The sequence below is a fragment of the Toxotes jaculatrix genome, chromosome 1, assembly GCF_017976425.1.
Source record: "Toxotes jaculatrix isolate fToxJac2 chromosome 1, fToxJac2.pri, whole genome shotgun sequence".
Classification (NCBI taxonomy): Eukaryota; Metazoa; Chordata; class Actinopteri; family Toxotidae; genus Toxotes; species Toxotes jaculatrix.
Window position 1 is genome coordinate 4,604,217 of NC_054394.1, and position 21,949 is coordinate 4,626,165.

At 38.5% G+C, this 21,949-nt stretch overlaps 1 protein-coding gene across 1 annotated transcript in view; it reads right to left on the minus strand.

The window, feature by feature from the left end:
• The window catches only part of si:ch211-186j3.6 (neural-cadherin), a 276,919-nt gene that overhangs the window by 207,697 nt on the left and 47,273 nt on the right, over positions 1–21,949 (minus strand). Inside the window, exon 2 of the mRNA XM_041034346.1 lies at positions 1,084–1,281. Within this exon, the coding sequence (XP_040890280.1) occupies positions 1,084–1,281 (198 nt within the window). The remainder of the gene's footprint in view (positions 1–1,083; positions 1,282–21,949) is intronic.

Genomic DNA, 21,949 nt, shown 5'->3' on the forward strand with positions numbered 1-21,949 from the left:
GATATAATTAAATCACAGATTTTAGCAGAACATTAGAATGAGTGTTTCTTACTAAAATAATAAGCAGATGAACAACAGAGATGCAGAGGATTGTGTCATGATGCAAATTTATCTGCGCTGATCATGATCCTTTTGTTCCAGACTTCTTTCTGTGATTACAAGTTCAGAAGGCGTTCAGCTTCAAAGGACTAGCCCTCGACATGTAACCGCCTTTGTCTGTAACAGCTCAGAGTCAACCAGTGCAAAGGACAACAAGGCTAACGGGGTGTGTAAACCCTGCTGCCTTCGTGACCTGTCAAAAATATTGTAAATGCATGTTGAGCATGCACCAATAAAGTGATAAATATGGCTGTACAGTCAGTTTCCCAAATTGCTGAAATATGAAATGCAAACAGCAGAGAGACTGGAACTGGGATGACGTGTATGTAACGTAGCAGGGTGAGATAAGACTTTAAATCCAAACTATACCGCATTTACAGCAGTTATCGTTTTTGACTTGGATGTGAACTGACCGCAGTAGGATCCCTTCTTTTTCACAATCCTGCATCCACAAAACAGCTGAACCAAATGCTCAGAAGTGGTACAGAGAAGCACTGTGAGAGTGTGCTCAAGCCTTTAATGGATGAAACATCCATTCAAACCAATGAAAAGTTTAGTGTAGACACTAACATCAATGTTTATGTTTTTTCTTGTAATTTCTATTGTCAATTCATTTTCTGTCCGTCCCCTGGGCAAAACTGTGAGACTCTCTCTTTATAGGCAGTAGTTTAACAGTTTCCAATATGGGCAGAAGAAATCATTACATGGCAGATGATAAGAAAAGCAATTATTTGCATAGCAGAGAAGTGACTTACATTACACTGAAAAATAACTACATGTGCATGAACGGCATACTGGCATTCTACATACTGATTATACTGACATTTAAGTGTCCTAGTATGAGTGAAGCAGCATGAAAAATGCACTCACCCACCTACCCAAACCACTTCAAGGTAATGAGTGAGGAATAGGAAGTCCTCCTTTCTTTAAAATACAATGTTAAACCATAGGACACACAGGAGAAAAGAAGAAAAAACATCCTACCATCAGACAGGAAGTATTCCACTTCGCCATTGTTGCCTTCGTCCCCATCCTGGGCATGGAGCTTGTAGACCAGGGAGCCTGCAGGGGCATCAGGTGAAACCACAGCAAGGTAGGGAGCAGGAACCATGCTCCATTCTGGGACATTGTCATTTACATCTGTCACAGTCAACTCCACCCTGACCAAGTACCACTCTGGACCTGGGGAAGTAAGAAAAAGAGGAGAGAGAGTTGGTTTATCATGGTGACTGGCACTCCAAATTCAATTCAGAGCTCATGTTTGATAGGGCTGCTGAAGCAAATGTAAAGAAATATTTTTGGGGGTTTCTAGGAACTTGAGGAGCACACCATTGTAACACACCTAGTGGTGGTCAAGTAAAAGCTGTTTTGCTATTTTTCTGCTTACTATAAAGGCCTTAATCACCTGTAAGATACACTACCTGTCAAAAGTTTTAGAACAGCTCAATTTTTCCATTTGTTACTGAAATTTACATACTGCAACATCTCAGTGTACCCTGGAATTAAAGCATAGAACAAATAAATAATAAAGATTTAAAATAGATCCTAAATTTTAATCTAAATCTCTGACTCATCCAGCAGCCAAATGCACTTGTGACATTCTTTCTACAATGAAAATGTTCCCACAAATGTGCTGCTTTGCTTTCACCTTCTGTTCAGCTGCATGTGAGGTCATTATCTTGCTATAGGATGAACATCTACCCAATCAGTCTCCTTTGTTACTTGTCTTTTTCTCACCTTTCTGACAGCAGTATACAGAACTACTTCCTGCTGTACAGCACTGCCCTAAAAACGTGTCAGAGGGTGTTGTAACACAATTTATTCCAACACTGCCTTTGTACAGACAGAGAGTTTGTAAGTCATCAGCAAAAGTAGGGTCACCTGTGTGGACTGTTTCCATTAAGTAAGTCTTCATTTACTTCCACTGCTGCAGAAAAACAGGGAGTGAACTTTTTTTTTTTTTAAACCTTAGACCATTTACTGCTCACCTTTGTACCATAATGTTTAATGTTATTCACTGGACTTGAGCTTCTTAAAACTGGGGTTGTTCTAAAATCTTTGACAGGTAGTGTACATATTTCAGCATGTTAGCATTGCCATTAAGCCTTACTTTGTCTTCACAGGGCATTCCTGCATGCACAGTTATATTATACCAAACAATAGGTTTGTGAAGTTTGGAAGGGCTGGTTGAAACAACCGATTGTTTTCACATTGCTCTGCTGGCCAAATTCATGAGTGTAAAACAGCCACATTAGCCACATTTAGTAACAAAGCAAATGGCAACTCATAACGCCGCTTACACATACGAAATAAAGCCACATGCTGTTTTGTTCCCTTTTTTTTATTGTTTCTTTTAGTTTTTCTTTAAAGAATATTTCAAGCACCCTTGACACACACACAGACACACTGAATGGCTTAGTGACATAGAGAAAAGGTAAATGAGTCTGAACTCGCTACATAAGTTCCTGTTGCGTTTTTTTTCCTTCTTTAGTTCATTTTCTGTCTCTGAAAGTTGTTTGTCTCGGTGTAGAACACCACTCTGTTCTTCTCTGTCAGTCCAACAACTCTTCCAGCAGAGAAAAGCATGTGACATTCAGCTAGCTGGAGTCTACTGCTTCACTTCAAACAGCTATGTTGTGTGGCATCTCTCCAGCAGCCGGTACACACAGGCTGGCTGAGGAGCAGTGCTGCCACTTCAAAACTGTCAACAAAAAGAGGAGGAGAGCAGCTTACACAGGTCTAAAACCCACAGTCAGTGTGTTTTTTACTTCAGTATTTATCAAGTAAGTGGAAAATAGTATTACTTCCTTGTTGACCACCAGGCTTCTGCTACTGCAAAACATCACTTAAAGCTGCAACTTAACTCTGAAATGACCAGTCAATAAATAATTAGTCAATTGATCATTTACTGGTGCTATGATTTTCTGCATATTTTGGGGTTTTTGACTGTTGGCATGTAAACAATCTGTCTTCATCATGGACTGCATTAGAAATTGTGAAGTTGAGATATTTTCTCACTGTTTTTCAACATTTTATGCACTAAAAAAATACACTGATTCATTCATCAAGAAAATAATTAACTGACAATTAAAATAATCACTGGGTGATTATAGCCCTATATAATCAGACGCCTGTACTATGAAGCAAGGTCGTCTTGTGGTTATCTGGCTCCACTGAGCCTAACACTGGTCATCCAGAATAACCTGTATCATGAAGCTGGTTATCCACTGGCTCAGGTGACTCTGCTTTATCTGTCCGGCTTTGAGCTTGTTCATGTGAAAGAGGCAGAGTTGTGAATTACAAGCAACATCGTCAGAACCAAGAATAAAATATTTAATATGAAATGAGAAGAAATGGTGATACCTGTAGGTAAATCTGGTCACAATTCCATCAAAAAATGAAATTCAACAGGGTGAAATGTAACAAATATGATAGAAGAATAGTATAGAAAAAGAAAGTCTGGGCTAAGGATATACTGGGTCTCTTACTGAGTGGGTATTTATGCTCTTTTGTCTGATGGCCAACAAACTATCATAAATATGTGATTCAAATCTTAAAAAAGTCAGACTGTTTCTGCTCCACAGAGGAGAGAAGAGAAAGTAGTTAATGTCTGATGAGGTCAATCTGACTGAAATGTTCATTTATAATCGGGGGGAATATTTCTAATAAAAGACATCAGAGGGTTTAGTTTTTATTTCCAATTATCGTCACAGAGTCTCCTCATGTTATTCTGAGCTACAATGATGGAGTAAGAGTCAAAGCATCAACACTGTCAGGAATTTAATTCAGGACTGAAGAATCTATGTGCTGTTAAAATGAAGCTATAATAATGACCATGCAGTTATTTAGGGTGATAAACTTTCCCTCCATTTGTTAGAAGCTGTTTTAAAACCTGAATGAACACATAATCTTAAACAGAAAATTACTTGACTGATTTATAAAAATATCTTTTGCTCTTTATTATTTGTTAATTTACTGTAAACTCTTTTGTTCCTGTAGGATCCTGTAGAAGTATAGAAAGCAATTGATCAGACACATGCAAATGATGACCGGCATGAATTTCCAGTTTTTCAGATTCAATTCTTTTTTGCAAAAAACAAATACCAAAAAGAATAAATAAGAAACACATATATGTTAAGGCATCCAGTATTATTCCTCTTAAGTGCTCATATTCAGTTACTCTGAATTCAGTTCAAATGTCATCTCCCTCTCTCTTTCCTGAATGTGCCATGTGGACAACAGACAACGGAAATATGATCCAACTAGTAATTACAATCAGTGCTGCCCTATCAGCACCTGTAGTAAACAGCAATCATATCAACATTGGTGAAACACACTAAGGTTCCACACAGACCTCATCAGCCCACACACACACACACACACACACACAGATGAAGAAGATGCTGCACAGCAGTGTTTGCTGGTCGCAGCAGGGGAGCAGAGGAATAATTTCAGGACTGGAGCCAGGGAATTGCTCTCTGTGGTACCAGTTTTGGTACCTGTTGAAAAAAAATGGCAGATTCTTATATGGAATGGTTATATAACAATAATCTCTATGTAACTGTCCCACACTTATTTACTATGGCCTGAACAGCAATCCATTTTCTCCATCTTTACATTTTACATTTTGTGGCTGTAATAACAAACCCAAGTAGGGAAATGAGAAAATACTTTTCAATGTATGTCTGTACAGTGAATGAAAGGAAAGAAAGGATGCAGGGATGATAGAAAGAGCAGAACAGGAGAAAAAAGAAGTATTTTCAGAGTGAGAGGTTGCAATCAAGTAATATAGAGCACAGCAAGAAAAAGCAGCAAGAAAAATAAGAGTTGAGTGTCGCATGAACAGGATTAGGAGTGAAATGCAGAGGCTGAGAAATGACCCTGTGGTTGTTATAGAAACAGCAGAACAACGAAAAGTGGAAGATGGAAAAATTAAGAAGCGAAGGGGGAAAAAACAAGCAAGCAATTGCATGAATCAATGGCATTAGAGAAGAGAGGGAGCGAGGGAGCGTTACAAGGAAAAACATAAGCGGACATCAAAAAAAAGACAGAAAAGCGGAATTAACCAGCCACATCTTACAAAAAATATAGCACTGCACTTAACTCTGGGGTTGAACCAATGTATTTGTTGATGATCTCTCTCTCTCTCTCTCTCTCTCTCTCTCTCTCTCTCACTCTTTCTGTCTCCTTCCCTCCCTGTGGTCGTAACAGATTCAGAATTAATTGGCAAAAGGACAATGCAGCTTTGGGGAGGAAGGGACGGGATTACCCAGATAATAAATCACTGGGCTAATATACAGAGCCCTATGCCAAAATGCATCTTACAGACACACACACACACACACACACACACACACACACACACACACACACACACACACACACACACACACACACACACACACACACACACTCCTGTCTAACTAATAACGATCATCAGTGGATTAGTGGCTAATGAAGGACAATAGGGAGATACAGCTTGGTGCTCTTGCCATCCCTCACACTAATGCATCTCACTGGATCTAATGATATGTCGCAATCTCTAGAAACAGTGGGACTTGCAATTACTAATAGTGTTACAGAAGGCTTTTTCATTGCTGCCAACCTCCTTTGGTCCAATAGGTTGCGAGTCCAGGCATTGTTACATGTTCATTTTCTCACAGCACTTTCTTGTTATCTTGTTCTCAGAGCACATACAGTATGTGTATTGTCCTGAAGCCCTATGCACAAACACCACTAATGAAAAACGGAGGATGCGTTTGCTGCTTTTTTGTTCATGGTAATTGATTGCTGCCATGATCAGAACACTAATTGTGGTCAAGGATGGATAGAAGTTGCAATTCTCCATTACAATGACTCTGAAATTGTTTCTATTCATAGCAGGAATTTCACTTGTGTGAGAAAAACACAGATGGAAAAAGAAAATAGTAATGACTCTGTTTCAGTAATAATGTTAGTTTTAGCAGAGTTTGACAAATGAAAATGTCTGCAGTCTTTTCAACTTGCACTAAGGCATAAAAGATATATACCAATAAGAATATCCAAGGCAATTGATAACAAAGTTTCAGGCATCAATAACAACATATACAGAAAACAATGAATTGCCATTGTTTACACATCATACTAATCTATTTGTATATCTGTAATAAGCTAATAATGGCCAACAAACCAGCCCAGTTGATGATCTGTTTTTGGCTAATCCAGTAGATTCAAAACCAGATAAAGCACAGTAGTACACACTGATGTGACTCTCATATGAAAATTCCAATACTGCCATGAAAACATTTCTGCCCATTGATTTCCAACATTGCATTTAAGGGGTGAAAACAAAAAGTGATATGAAAGTAATATTTGCCACGTTATACGACAAATTTACTCATTGTATTTACTGTCATACCATCAAAACCAAATATGCAACACTGGCACCCACAACCATATTAATTAAAAGATTTTAGGATGACTTTCAACAAAAGAGGCCAATGTCATGAGAGTTGACAGCTTTTGCAGGTCTCCACTCTTTTCCACCAGGTCAGATTTCAATGGTTATCTGCTACATAAAATGGGACGGCAGTTACTTTCACCACAAAAACTTTATGAGAGTAACACCCACCAAGTTAGCATTGCAGCACTATAGCATGATTCCCGATGGACAATATCAAAATCGATGTAAGAGAACCACATAGATCGTCTTTTTTATTCCATGCATTCCTCTTCCTTGTCAAAAACCTTCACCTGGGGACCTTACAGACCTCCATTACCGGCTCATTCCCAGATATTTTCAATTCAGTCTTCAGCTCCAGTTGATGCTTGAGTGTCATCCCTCGAGGCAATGAATCAATTCATGTCACTTTCCCTGAAGCCGCAAGTGGCTTTATACATACAGCTTTTTTATATTATTTGATTATTAAAATAATTACCTGTTAATTTTCTGTTGATCGACCAGTTCAACTTTAGTGGAAACAGTGAATTACTATTAAAAAAAAAAAAAAAAGATCTGATCTGTTTATTCCTTTCAGCCAAAGAGAAAACACTTCACGTAAGTGGCCTCTTTAGACCAAGAGATAATTTGATTTATAGTATATGTGATCTTACTTTTCAGATACATCAACCCACTCAATACCGCTGGAAGCTCAAAAAGCCTATCACGCAACGTGAACCTTGGTCTTATCCAAGGTGTCACTATTGATGATTTGTTGATTACTCGAGGCTAAGTATAGGACTTTTCATACTGGAGACAGCACTGCAGCCTTAGGTGGGGTGAAGTAAGGATAAGGAAAGACAGCACAACAGTCAGAGCTATTAGTCCTGAAAAACAAGCTTTGATACAATAGTATTAAGATTAGTGCTGGAGATGGACAGATTTACTGTTACATATAGATGTATCTGACTCTACTATAGATTACACAATAAATCAGAGAGATGAGACTGACTACATTTAGATTGGCTGCTTTATGCTCCATCTAATTTTATGAAAATAAACATAATTTCTGCATGTAGACTGTGCATCCTTGGGGCACTGTCTGTTTCCAGAATCGCAAACAAGCAAGTCTGATCTATATATTCTGATCATGTCTTTACCCATTCTTAGTTACAATTCTTATTTTATACTAAATTAAAAAGAAAACTCTTCTCCTTACAAATGCAGTTCTAAGAATTATGGGAGAGCGTGCAGACATTGATAAACCACAAAACTGAAAATACCATCTTTCTTATGTAACGTTGAAGAGGTTACAAAGTTCACCCTGTTGAATCTGTCACAAAATGAAGAATATTGTGTATTGAACCAGCTAGTTGAATAGCTCTTACTCTTTTCGTTGACGTACACTTCTATTCTTTGTTCACTGCTTGTGGTCCTTAAACTTGGTTCTTCATTAGCTCATTGACATGTCATACTCTGTGAAGTCTATGGGATAACCTCTGACCTGACCTCTGATTATCACCACAGAAGGCTACATAACTTTGCTTGGAACAAAGCATCCAGTCAATGCTACCGCTCTTAGTTAACGCCTTAAGCCTGTTGGAAACAAGAAAGTTAGAAAGAAAAATTGATGATATTCAACTTTATTGCTGGATGGCGAGTTTGATCATAAATTTCTACATCCTACACTGCCAAAAATCCCTGCTTTCCTGTCAGTAAAATGAAGGTTTGTCTCACCTCTGGGCAACTTGTGTTTCACTCACCTCTCACCCACATGTTGGGTGGTTTCTTTCACTGATTTCTCTGAGAAGATAAGGTACTAATGAAATACATCCACAATTGTTATAGATTCTGAAATGTTTGTCTTCAACCAACCAAATATCACTTTAGAACTGCACTGCACCTTCTTGCTTGCCATACCTCACATCAGGTCAGAGGCCTGAGTGGTAGACTGCAACAGAACATGAGCCTAACTTTACATACATCTACTACATACCTGAGTTCATTCTCTCATACAGGTGCTTGCAAACATCCTTTGTTGTGAGGAAAACCTGTTGCTAATATAGAAAAAACAAGTGCTAATCAAAGCTGAAGGGAGCTGTGACTAGTGTTAGGCTAGTTTTCGGTTGTATTATTGTAAACATGCATCAACACTATGGCAAGAGGGAGGGGCTTAAAACCTGGATCTTGAAAGTCTCATTCAGTTGACAACATCACATGTATTCACACCTCTCCTTCTATTTCTCAAGCACTGTGATTATGAGCAGAGACACACCCTGCAGTCTACGGCTGTTTGATCTGACAGCGCGTGAACTGTCCACCCTGCTGCGTCTTGCCCAAAACTTTCAACTCAGGCTCCGTTTAGACTTTCACTCAGGCTGATCATAAAGCACCAGTCGAGAGTGTGTTTTCACACACAAAGCAAAGCATCATTTCTTGCATCATTATTAGAAAGATGGCACCACATTATTCCTGAGGCAACATTGTCCTCTCTTTCAAAACAGAGCCTGAGCACTTTATATAACTTCACTTACCTCATGATATATACATAGTATGATTGATATAATTTCTTTTACTGCTGTGGAAGTCTGGCCACTATGTACACTACACTACACTACACTACACTACACTACACTACACTACACTGCACTACACTACAGATCAAAGGTCCCAATCCTGGTGTTCCCAGTGTAGTATGAAATGAAACACTAGAACTGGAGCAAATACAGTTTGTTTTTTTTAAAGAAAAGGAAGTATTTAATTATTCCATTGTTGACTGCTGGTGTTTGTATAGAGCAACATATAATGAGAGAGTTATCATCATGAGATTAGTGATTTAATCTCATAAACCTTTCTCTCAGAGTTAAGGAGGGGGAGGATGAAGAAGATGACTTGAAGTCAGGCACCAGGCTCACCTCATATTAATTGTTTTTCCTTTTACTCCTTTTACTCTGACAGAAAGCTTTTCATCCTTCTACTCTTCTGATGCTTTCTCATGTGCTGAAACAGTCATTCTAGGTTTAAAATGATACACATACTTATAATTATATATGTTTTTGTTTTTGGGGTATTTTTGGAATAACTAACCTTCCTCAATTAGAGACAAAGTGTGGAGGGGTTACACAAACAGAGAGAGAAAATTGCTCATTTTATCCAAGGGCAGAATTTGTAGACTAGGGTGAAATCTAAAAAGTAACACAGTAGTTTTAATGACTCGGTGCTGCTTTGGACTAATAGTGCAGAATTCTCATATTTTCTTGACATCTTTATGAAACGGTGAGGAACCCAGTGTTCGTGTCAGTGTTTTTGTCCAGTTCTGGCTGTTTTTAACTCTTAGCACTGGCATCAGTGACATCCTGGGCTGATTTCCTAAATGTTGTGCTTCTTCAGGTATTTTGATTTGTGGAATACTGAATCTCCTTCAGTTAGAAACACAGTATTGTTGTGTTGGTGCTTATTTTACAAATACGGTGGTATTCTACCAAGAAAAAATAAGAGACGAAGCACAGACTTGGAATTATGCTTATTTTGGAGTATCTGAGAATAATTTCTTTCCTCGTTTTAGTAGTTTTCATTGTTTTAATTGAACGTGGAGTTCTTTGGACCCTCATCTCTGGAGAGCTTCATAGCACACCTCTCATACACTGTGCCATGTTCATGAATTTGAGCCTGCTACTGTTCAGTATTCTGTCCGTAGCCTTCCTGCTCCTCCATCACATTTCCTTTCTGGTTCCAGTGTGCACTGGAAGGATTTCAGAAGCACCACATCTTTAAGAAACCTATTTGTCTTTTGTGTTTATGCATTACTGAATTCTATCTTTCCCTCCCCCCCGCTTATATTTGCACATTTTTGTGAATATAACATGGATTCTGTGTATGTATATTTAATGACATTTAATGAATGTTATAAGATGGAGTTCAGTAACAGGAATAACTGAAGCCCCCAAACCCAAAGAGCAAAACAAACTCTGGCTGTTGAAGTTTATTAGATACTGATTTACATGAAAATGTATCATTAAATATTAATTCTATGTCAGTCATGAATAAATAGAGGGTTTTATACAATTCACAAGTGAATTTCATGCTTCATAAACATGAAATGTGACAGTTATGCACAGTTGCTTTTTGGCCAGTTTGTTCCAGTTTTAAATCAACACTAGTGAAGCAGTAACACTGTCTTTTTCTGGCACTTACACAAGTACCCTAAATAGGGATGTCCTGAGACAACAGCACTTGGACCAGAGCTGATCCATGCAGATTTTTGATGGATCAGTATCCACTCCAACCCTCTCTTTTTTATTTGTGTTTTACGTGGTTCAGTGGTCAAGTTTCCAGCCACACCACAGCAGCAAGCCTCGGCAAACAGACAGCAACTGGTATGGGAAAGATGATATACAAGCCTTTAGAAAAGGAGTGAGAATGCTTAAAATTCTACACCTAAAACTGTGTTTTAGTCAATTCTATCTAACTCAGAAGGTGGTGAGGGATGCTCTGTCAGGTAACTGTGTAAAAGGACTCAAAGACAATTTAATTGCCTTTGAAAATAACTGTCTAATAGACTGTGTTTTTGGGCAATGTGACTCTGCCTGGACACCACAGACGTCATGTTTTGTGACCTGTAGCTGTGTAACAAGTTTGCCTTCCAGTAACGTAAAGTGCATGGAAAATATCAGCAATTAATTTAATTGAGGTTCACTGAATGATAAAGTAGAGTTAATATTTTTTTTCAGAGCTTTTTTTTTTTTTTTTTTTTTTTGGCTGGGAGGATTAATGACAGCCCTGTTAGTGCCAGTGTCACATTTATCTGCTAATTCGTTCCTAAATCACTATTCAAATAAAAAAAACCTGTTATTATTAATGTGATTTGAAGAAGCTAGAATCTCAAATATCAAATCAGATCTTTTGTTGCACAAAACAGTGGAAATTTGTTTTGTTACTGCTCTGGGTGAAATAAAAGCAATGCTTTAACTAGTAGATGTCTTCATTCCCAGCATGCAGAATAGATTCAGTAAGGGGTTTGAAAGGATTTGGATAAACAGATTCAGAACTAGATTCAGATTTGATAAAATGCTACCAAACACCATCCCTAATTGTAAGCAGTGTTAAAAATCAGTTAGGAGACTGCTTCATGGCAGTATTGGATTTAAAGTTTTTTGGGATCAGTGTTATGAAGAATGTTGATTTGTTTGTGGAGTATTCATTGATTTCCTGGATTATCCAAAAATAGATGTTCTAGTCCTGTTTTTTCTGGTTACTGTTTACTGAAATCATCACAAATACATTTACAGAAAATGTACTATAACACAATATGCTGTAGATTGCTATAACAATATAAAATTACATAGAAGACTTTGATAGCACCTACCACTTGACTGAACATGTATAAGCAAATGTCTGCAGCTATAGAAAAAAAATGCAGTTTTTTTTTTTTTTCCCGTCTGAAATCAGTTGGACTTGAATGCAGCATATTGCATTTGCAAAGCATAACACCAGACTCTCTGGACTAATGCACTATGGGTCATTTTGGATAAGAGCAACTGCCAAATACTGTACGTGTACATGACAAGTTAAAGGAAAAACTTAAATAACTGAGCGGAGAAAAATGCAGAATACAGATGCGTCAACACAGGGTTCACTGAATGGTTTGATGATGTATGAAAATGATGAGCATCATAAGCTATGGCCTTCACAGTCAACAGATCTCAACCCAGTTGAACACCTATGGGACATTATGGACCAAGGTGTTTGACAGCGCTCTCCACCTCCATAATCAATACACCGACTGAGGGAATATCTTTTGAAGAATGATCCCTCCTCCTGAGTCCAGAGACTTGTAGAATCAATACCAAAGAGTACTGAAGCTGTTCTGGTAGCATGTGGTGGCCCAGCGCCTTACTAAGACACTTCATGTAGGTTTTTCCTTTAATTTGTCATCCTTCTCTACATGTAATATGTGTCTGAGAGCACATGGTGGTGCGAAGAACTGTGTATTTATATCAATATATATTATATAACATTATAGGGAGCACATGAAGATGGAAACACAGTTCCTTGGTCAGCCATTTGTTGGAGCCCAGTGATGTTCCTGATAAATCTTTGCACGAGTATTTGTAAATACATATTTAGGTCATTACACAATGTGTCTGCACATGTATGTAGACGTGAGAGCACATGTGCATGTGAACCCAACACTGTGATGGAGCTTGAGGATGTCAAATAGGAAGACACTCAGTTAACAGTTGATGAATCAAACACAGACCCATTCTCCTCTGCTCTCCTCCAGTGACCCCAATCAGCACCTTTCTAGCTCTCTGCTTCCTCATTTTCTCAATATCTCTCTCACCCTCCTGCTCTACATTGTGCTGACAGTACTGAAGGCATAATGTGGAACTCCTCATTTCACTGCCCCACAGCTCCCACTACCACCACCACCACCCCCATCTCTCTCTCTCTGCCTCTCATTTAGTGTTAACATGCAGCACTAACTATTCCTGTCTTTTAGCCTCTGAAGAAAAGAGTTTCATTATACCTGACAACACCTGCACCAAGTGTGTGTGTGTGTCCACATGCACACTCTTTCCTCAGTACTCACACCCATATTTGAAAAAAAAAGAGAGAGAGAGAGAAATGGAGTGAGACAAAAAAGAGGCTGAGAGAGAGGAAGAAATGAATGAGTGAAAGAATGAGTGAAAGAAAAGGCAGGCCAACAGATAGAGAGAGAGAGAGAGTGAGGGAGAGAAAGGGAGAGAGAGAGAGAGAGAGAGAGAGAGAGAATAGCAAAGAAGGCCAGTTAATTAAATGTCCTCTGTGAGGATTACAAAGGGCTATGTGGCTCTCACTGGTAACTGTTCCATCCATAATCTGTTTAAATGGAAAGCTGCCGCCATCTTAGTGACTTTTTCACATTTTTACATGGACATGCCAATTAAACTAAGGGATGAGAGAGAGAGGGACAGAGAGGAAATCAAGCTTCACTTCTTACACTAATTACAAATGATACAAATGGTTAGCCAATAGTTTCACTTACTTACTCTTCCAGCACAGCTACTCATAATTGAAAATCTTCACACTGGCAATATTGTGCTCAAACAAATACACACACAACCTGGCATGTACAGTTACAGAAACAACACATTCACAGAAGTGCAACAGCCTATTTCAAAAGCGATGGGACTGGCTAAGGCTGGGCAATTGAAATCAATATCACAATTAACTGTCACATTTACATCACTAACAATAAATGAAATTAAATTTCAGCTGCTCTCATCAATATTTATATACTGGCAGTGGATCAGACCTTTAATTTGAAAGGGGTCACCGTAGTGATGGCCCGCAGAGGAGCACCAGCTGATTGTGTTCCTGCTTTAGCAACTTTCAAGTTACTGCTTTTGTCTAATGGTCCCACAATTTTACTGTTTTGGTTTAGTCTCACTGCTCTCGTCCAGATATCTGTACTAACAAGCTGAGAAACCAGCTGAACACTACCTCCCTCACTACAAAGCTAAAAGAAAAGTGGATATTAGACTCAAGTCTAATATCCACAAGAACACAACTATATCAAGAACACAACTCCAAAGTAATACTAATGTTGCTCTGTGTCTGCTGGATATGTTGTGCTGCTCTCAAGTGCCCAAAAAAACAAACAACCAAAAAAAATTAATAATATATAATAAACAACAACAGAAATCAGTCAATGTGAGTTTAAGAGCGTTTTCAGGCATTTGCTAAAATGGAGCAATTGTCAAAATAACCAGTATAATAAATAGGTTTGAATAACACCAAATAACATCTGAATAACATTTATGGTTTTCATTGTCTCATTACATCTGTGGGGTGTTGTTCTGTTTTGCATTTACTGAAGTGTGCTCATGCAAAATGTTGTGGTAGAGGCCAGGAATACAGGGGAAGGACACAAGTGCAGACACTCAAGCAGGAAGATTAGTGAAGATTTTTAATAACAAAAACTGGCTTACAGGCTGAAGGATAGAGAAGCTAGAGTCCAGGCAGACAGGACCAAAACTCTGGAAATCCACATAGGAAGAAAAACCCTCAAAAAAACATAAACTCAATGAAAAATAAAGAACTTTTCCAGAAACAAGACAAACTGTCCAGAAGGGAAGACTTAAATACACAAGGTGGCAGGGGTGATTAGGAACAGGTGAAACACATCAGGGCGGGGCCAGCAATCACAAAGGCGGGAAAACACAAGAACAGGAAGTAATACCACAACTGATACACAAGGAGTGCAACTTCAAAATAAAACAGGAAACACTAAACAGAAAAACAAAGAAACCAAACAGAGATTCAAAATGACTGTTTCAATACATTTTGCGTTTAACTGCACAGACCTAGTACAAGCCCTTCAAAGCCAATAACTGGTCAAATCCCTTCCTGAGATTACTCTACTTACCATCTGCGTCTAAGACTGTCTTACCAACTGTGATACCAGCTACAGCTTACAGCCTCCACTCTGCTGCTCCAGTTAGAAGGTATTAGTCCTGATACCCCAGGTGACACAAAGCCCAGAGCACAATAGGAAGAAAATGTGGCCCCAATTTAACAATCTACTAATTACTGAATCCTTTAATTAACTAGGAACAGTCTGGCTCAGGTCATCAAATGTATATGTGTGTGTGTGTGCCTGCATATGAGTTCAGTTTACAGTACAGCTCAGGTAATCTCTAAGATCTCCTGCTTTACTAAGTCCTATTAAGGTGTGCTGGGATTCAGTGTGGATTACAACCTTCTGTCTCCTGTCTCTCTTACACTTTGCTTGACCATGCAGCATTTAGCAAAGTTTAATATCAAACTCAGTGCAGCATTTTTAAGCAAAACTTGAAACAGCAGCAGCTGTTCAGACACTGCCAAGTGCTCGGGGGGAGGCTGGCTGATGCATCTGCCAGTGGTCTCAAACACTGTGAGCTCAATCCTCATATTATCCCAGTCATTTTGCTAACAGCAACATGTCAATTGACAGGGGAAAATCTTAACCCCAGCCCTGAATCAAAGCAGTCGGTTTTTCTTTAACCCCAAACGAGGGATTTTCTTCCCCACATAACCAAAGTTTGGTTTCCTTGTGCATCTAGCTCCTAAGCACAGATGTTTTGTTGCCTAGACTCAAACACATTTTTTCTTTAGTTGCAAAAATGTGCTCAAACTGACACTTATTTCTGCAAACAAAACTTTTGCCTTGAATTGTTCAGGGACAAGGCTAAACGAGTTTGTTTATCGTGGCACTGCAGCAGCACCTAGTTAAAAAAAGTTATACTTATTTCCCATTAGAAGCTTCTGCAAGGTTGAAGGTTTCCTCGCCTGGTATGAGCCCAACACTGTGTGTCTTCTTTTCCAATAATCCAATTTACTCCAACACAAAGGAATTAAAGGTAGAAAATAACACTGGTACTAACGCTGAGAAAACCTACAATTTAAGTTATATCTTTCTAGAATTCTATGCCAATGAGATTTATTTTAAATGATTTGAATGTTGTCTTGTGTTTTTGTGTGATGTGTGTGCATGGACGCCCCGAACCAATCAAATAGGGACTGGGTCCATCAATCATTCAGTTTTTGATGGGTCTGTACTGACTACATAAAGCCTGATTCCTTTCTTTTCTGTATTTGTTTTGTTCCTGGTAGAAAAACTCCAGCAATGAAACTGTGAAAATGAACAGCATTTTGAATGAGTGACTGTGGAGAGAACAAAACAGGCTAAATAAACTGCAGCCAGCAGTTACAACAAGTGATGTGCCAGGGTGTGGCAGTGAGCCACGCAAACAGAGCTGCTTTGAAAAAAAAAAAAAACATATCGCCTCTGGACACAATTGGACTTAATCACAGTGAACTTGAGATGAAAAGAGTACAACTCCTGTCCAAACCACAATAGATTTGCAAAGGCACCACAAAATAATAATAAAAAAGCACGCAGGATTCGTGATGCAGAGTTATTCATCTTTCAAACAGAGCTGAAATGATTACTTGATCAGTCAATAGACAGAAAAACATTCTGAAACTATTCTGACAATTTAATCGTTTCAGTCATTTTTCAAGGAGGAGGCCAAATATTCTCTCGTTCCTGCTTCATATTTGTGAAAGTTTATTGCTTTTCTTTTGCTTATGTGATAGTTTATGGAATATCTTTAGCATCTGGGCTGTTGATCGGACAAAACAAGGAATTTAAAGATGCCGCCTTGGGTTTTGGGACATTTTGATAGGCACGTCAAGTCTTTTCTGACATTCTATAGGCCATGAAATTGATCAATGCTGATAATAATTACAATAATCAAAACTGTATTGTAAGTTCCTTAACTATATTTAATCTTTAGGCCAAACTTGCACCGTGAAACTGAATAAAAATAATATAAAAAAAGGAATTTTTAACAGATAGATAGATAAGATAAAGAAGAAAAATGGCATGCCTTGTTTTTTTTGTTTTTTTTGTTTATGTCTCTTTGTTTTTAATGTATTTTAACTACTGCTACTGCACACCACTGCCCAAAATAAAGAGCATTTATTGATTGATTGAATCATGGGAGAATCTCAACTTAATCTATTGTTTCCCTTGAAGACAAACAATAAAGTCGGTGAAATGAGTTTTCATGTCCCTGAGCGATATAATTTATATCTCAAGTCCTGCTTTTTGAGCACACAAGGTTTTAATAGAGTCTGGCCCTATAGCAGAACTTCAATTAAAGACAAAATATGTCCACTGTTCCACATCACGCCACACAAATCTGCTTCCCTCGTGTCACTATATCAACTATTTCATTAAACAGAGCTCAGTCATGGTGAAGACACACATGCTTCTCATAGATAAATGCACAATGGAGAAAAACAAAGTGTCTAAAAGTCTGACTGCCCTATTTTTTTGTTGAATCATGATGACCATGAGGAGCTACAGTTTATTAATTTGTGACGGCATTTTTCCCACGTGAGCTATATATATATATCTCTCATGTGCCTGGCCTTGACATGTACTGCAGCAAAGCCTGGATCTGAAATGCTCTTTTCTTGTTACATCCTGTACGTCAAGTGGTCCATCTGCTGGCACCCACACCAGCAGCTTACGAATGGATTCAACTTCAGATAAATACTTGTCCATAATTTTGCCAAATTAAAACATGATTCCTGATCTTTCTCTTTAGGTAGACAGTATTGGCAGTATAAACATGCCTGAATATGAATACAACAGACTATGACAATAACTAAACTCATTGGAAATGAGAACTGGTTCTCGACTGACTTACCTGGTTAAATAAATAAATCAATAAAAAACTAAAACAAGCCTACAAAGATCAAACCTACATACCTAAGTAACTTTAGGCTGTAGACTCTACACTGAGTACAAAAAACAAAACCAGTTTCTTGAATTTGAAAACTTCTTGGTCTACAGTCCCGTTCGCATTTTTTTTCCCTTTGTTGCTTTATCAGCTGCAGCATTTTTTACACACCCCTCTTTTCCAGACAGTTTTAGTTTTCTTAACTTGTTAACTGCATGCACCTGCTACACCTGGCTCTTTCTCAGGGTGTGTTCCATTTGTGTTACCTTGCCTGCTCACCACCTTAAATCAGTAATAAATAATATTTGATCTTTGTTACATATGCAGAACTTATTTAACTCTCTGTTGTTATCCATAGCATGTTCCTGAGACATACTTAACTTTCTTTTATTGTACTTGTAACTGTGTGCCTGTCACTAGTAATGTAAAACGTGAGTGCTCTATATTAACGTAATTATTCATTTTTGAATTATCCATGTATTACTCGATAGTTTCAGTTGAATATGTCACATTCTCCTTAAAATAAAGCTGTGCTAATGATTAATGGTGTTTCCAGTCACTTGCATCAGCTCTGTGAGTTTCATTGTCAACTATATCAGCCTGGATTTTCTTACTTTTAAAATAAGTGAAATGCTGCTTCTGTGACTGTAACTAGCATCAGATTTATTTATTTTTTGTCTTATTTATACATCTGAGACCTTTGACACATCTTTACTTGCTGTTTTTTTCTAAGGCTGCAACTACTAATTATTTTTACTCTTGATTAATCAGCTGATTATGTTCTTACTTGTTTTTCATCTTTTAGACTAAAGAGAGAAGATAAATAGCAAGTGCTATAGAGATATTATTTCCGCACTTTCTCTTTTTCCTTGTTTCTTAGTCTTGGTTCTCCTGTCAAGTTCCCTCTGCTGATTTAGAAAATGGGAGTTAATTGTTTCATCTCTCATCTGCACTCTGTTCCAGCAGTTGCAGAAGGCTAGTAGAGGGGGCCAGGAGTCTCAGAGATAATGAGAGATAAAACCATGATGGATCTGGCAACCCACTTGTTCAGGCTCACTGGGAATGGCAGTTCCAAGTGTGCTCAATGAAAATATGGACTCCAGTCCAAAACCTTGAGGCTGGCTTAGTTCCATCTGTGAAAAAAATAAACGGAATGAGAGAGCAAAGGAAAGAAAAACAGAGAATGAAAGAGAAACTGGGAGAGAGAGTGAGTGAGAGAAAGATAAGAAAGAGAGCAAATGGTGTGTGTGTGTGTGTGTGTGTGTGTGTGTGTGTGTGTGTGTGTGTGTGTGTGTGTGTGTGTGTGTGTGTGTGTGTGTGTGTAAAGCTGTAAATATGCAGACTTTCCTTAGGCCTTCTCTCTTCTTCCATTAAACTAGCAACTTATTAGGGTGGGTTGGGAAACATTTTTTATGCACACACACACACATACACACACAGAGCTATGAGGACATAAAGTACAAAGAACAATGCACTTTATTTTTCGAGCAACAAAAAAAAATGTCTTGTCTTGTATGTTTGTGAGGTGTTGGCGAGGCCTCGGTAAGTGTTTGTCGATATGACTTAACTGGAGTGATGTACGCCACAATCGGGCACCCGTGTCAGTTAAACGTGGGGCGGGGGTGAGGGGTAGGGGGTGGCACCTTTCGACTGAAACGCAGCGACTCCTCTCCTCACTTTTCCGTAGCACCATAATGCCAACAAACAGCACAGCATGAAAGCGGCTAAACGGATTATTAACTGGATTATTAACGAGCAGGCGTGAGAGGATTAGCCGTGTTGCTTTGAAGTCAGTCTGGGGAAGAAGAAATTGACTTGGAACACACCACCTCTCCTTTCTCTCATTTTCTCCCTCTCTTTTTTCCCTTTGCTTCTTCTCCTTTTTCTATTTCTGAACAAATGAAAAAGGGGGGGGGAAATAACTTAACAGTCACTTGTAAAAGTATTTTTTATTAACCCACGCCTTGGCATCGGAGTTTGATGCTTGTGATCTGTATAGAAAAAACCATCTCAACTACTCTAGCACTCAAGGAAATAACAGGTGTTTTCATTTTCAGCATTTATTTAGCACACCTTCTTTCTTAGTTCAATTGCTCTTAAACACTTTGGTGAGATGGTAAGACTCTTCAAATTAAAAAACCATCCTTTCATGTATAATAAAAACCAAAACTATCCAGCACAACGACAGCAAGGTGCTTTCTTTCTAGCAACAAGTAAGGAAACACATTTCCTTTGTTTTAATTTTGGACAAACTAATCCTTCAAGCCTCCAGTGAGAGCCTTTCAGTCTTGGACGTCAGACAGGGACGTCATGATCACACACACAGGAAAAGTGTTTGTTGTGCTGCAACTAGTCTGAAGTCTTCATGACAGTCGATGCATCTGGTTTTAAAAGTGTTCAGTAAAGTCTGCACGTTGGGTCTCATCCAGTCAATTAGTGCAAAAAAATGATCCAGCAACAAACACTTTTGATCATCCTTTCAATTGATTTGCTTCTATTCCTTCGTCTGGTCTGTCAGCAGAAACCTGAAGTCTGTGTGTAACTGCGGCAGAACAACCAGATAACAAGACGACACATAACAAGATGTTTCAAATCTGTTTCAAATCAGCTTCCAGCCGACAGAGAAGTGACCAACCACGCACTGGAATTTTAACAGCACAAATGGTCACTCAGAGGCGTCTCAGTGAGCGAGAGTGGAATGTATATCTCTGCTGCTGCTAAAATCCTGACCAGAGCAGCTTTAACCAAGACTATGAGCATATGAACACTAATATGACTCTATACTGTAGCATCTAACCAATGAGTGATGCAGTTACAGTTTCTTTCTCTGTGCTCAGGGTGAAGGTATATGAGAATGCAATCCTCCCTGAGCGTCACAGTCTTTTTATAGCATACCCATGTCACTAATTAGAGTCATGCGTTTTATTTATTTAATTTTTACAAAGCTCTGCTCTCATTACTCCAACATCGATGCTAATCAGCACCCTGATGTTTCTGAGCATGTGTTTTCTGAGCATGTGTTTTCTGAGTGCGTGTGTCTGTGTGCACGCGTGTTCCGGCAACAACATCCAGTGTTTGTAGGTCGTCCTAATCACCTCCCACTCTGAAGCTTCGGGGACCTGTGTTGACCATATCTGTCTGAGGAGAGCACATCACCCAGGAAGCCAAAGTATACGAGGTTAGCAGGGTCACTGCATGCTCTCCAACATTTCACTGAACTGTAGAGTAACTCAAAACACGAGAGGACATCTCACCCAGCCACACATAAACCTGCGGTCTACAGACAAACAAACACACCAATCACTTGAGAACACAGAAATACTTAAATTGGTCTTTAATCATCAGTGCAAGACAGTTTATTATAATTTCACTATAATTTCATTTTTGTCTGGTTAGAATTTAAGAATTATAAGGATCGTGGTAAAGTAGTTATTTTGTATGAATAAAGCACTGCATTTGTTAACAACTGAGGTGGTTGGGGTGGTTGATGGGTAGACAAAACTCACAAGACCAGTGTTTGAATCCACAGTCCTGTGGTTAGGTTTAGGTAACAAGAGCACTTGGGTTAAGTTTAGGGACAGATCAAGGTTTTGTAGTCTCAGTGTAGGTCACAGTGGACTTCTGCAGTATCTTTCACTGACCCTTATCAAAGTGCTGTGAGAAACTAAATGTCACCTTAAACAAGCGTAATAATGTCATGATCAGCCCGACCACTGACTTTTTTTAATTGGGTGGGGCTCAGGTGGAGTAAGGTGATGCCACAGACTGTGCACCAATCAGGATTTTGCAAATCAAACTGAATCAAAATGTGTTGAGTTTGTTGCTTCTGTTCAAATTTAATCAAACCACCCCCACAGTCCTAAGGAAGCCAATTAGCTAGAGTTTTTGATAAAGTAATACTTAATTAAGCTTTAACTTTATTTATTTTTTGTTTGTTTGTTTAAGTCATGAATATGTAATGTTAGAGATTTTAAAGCAAGTTTTCAAGGGCTTTAATTATTTATGTACATTCAGACCTCACTTTACTTGCTAATTTACCAAATTAATCATATTCTTAGTTTTAAGTTTACAAAGTTCGGTAATGTGGGACACATATAGACATGTTTTCAAACCTGAATTCATAGACACAGCCGAGGACAATATTACTCTGATGGTT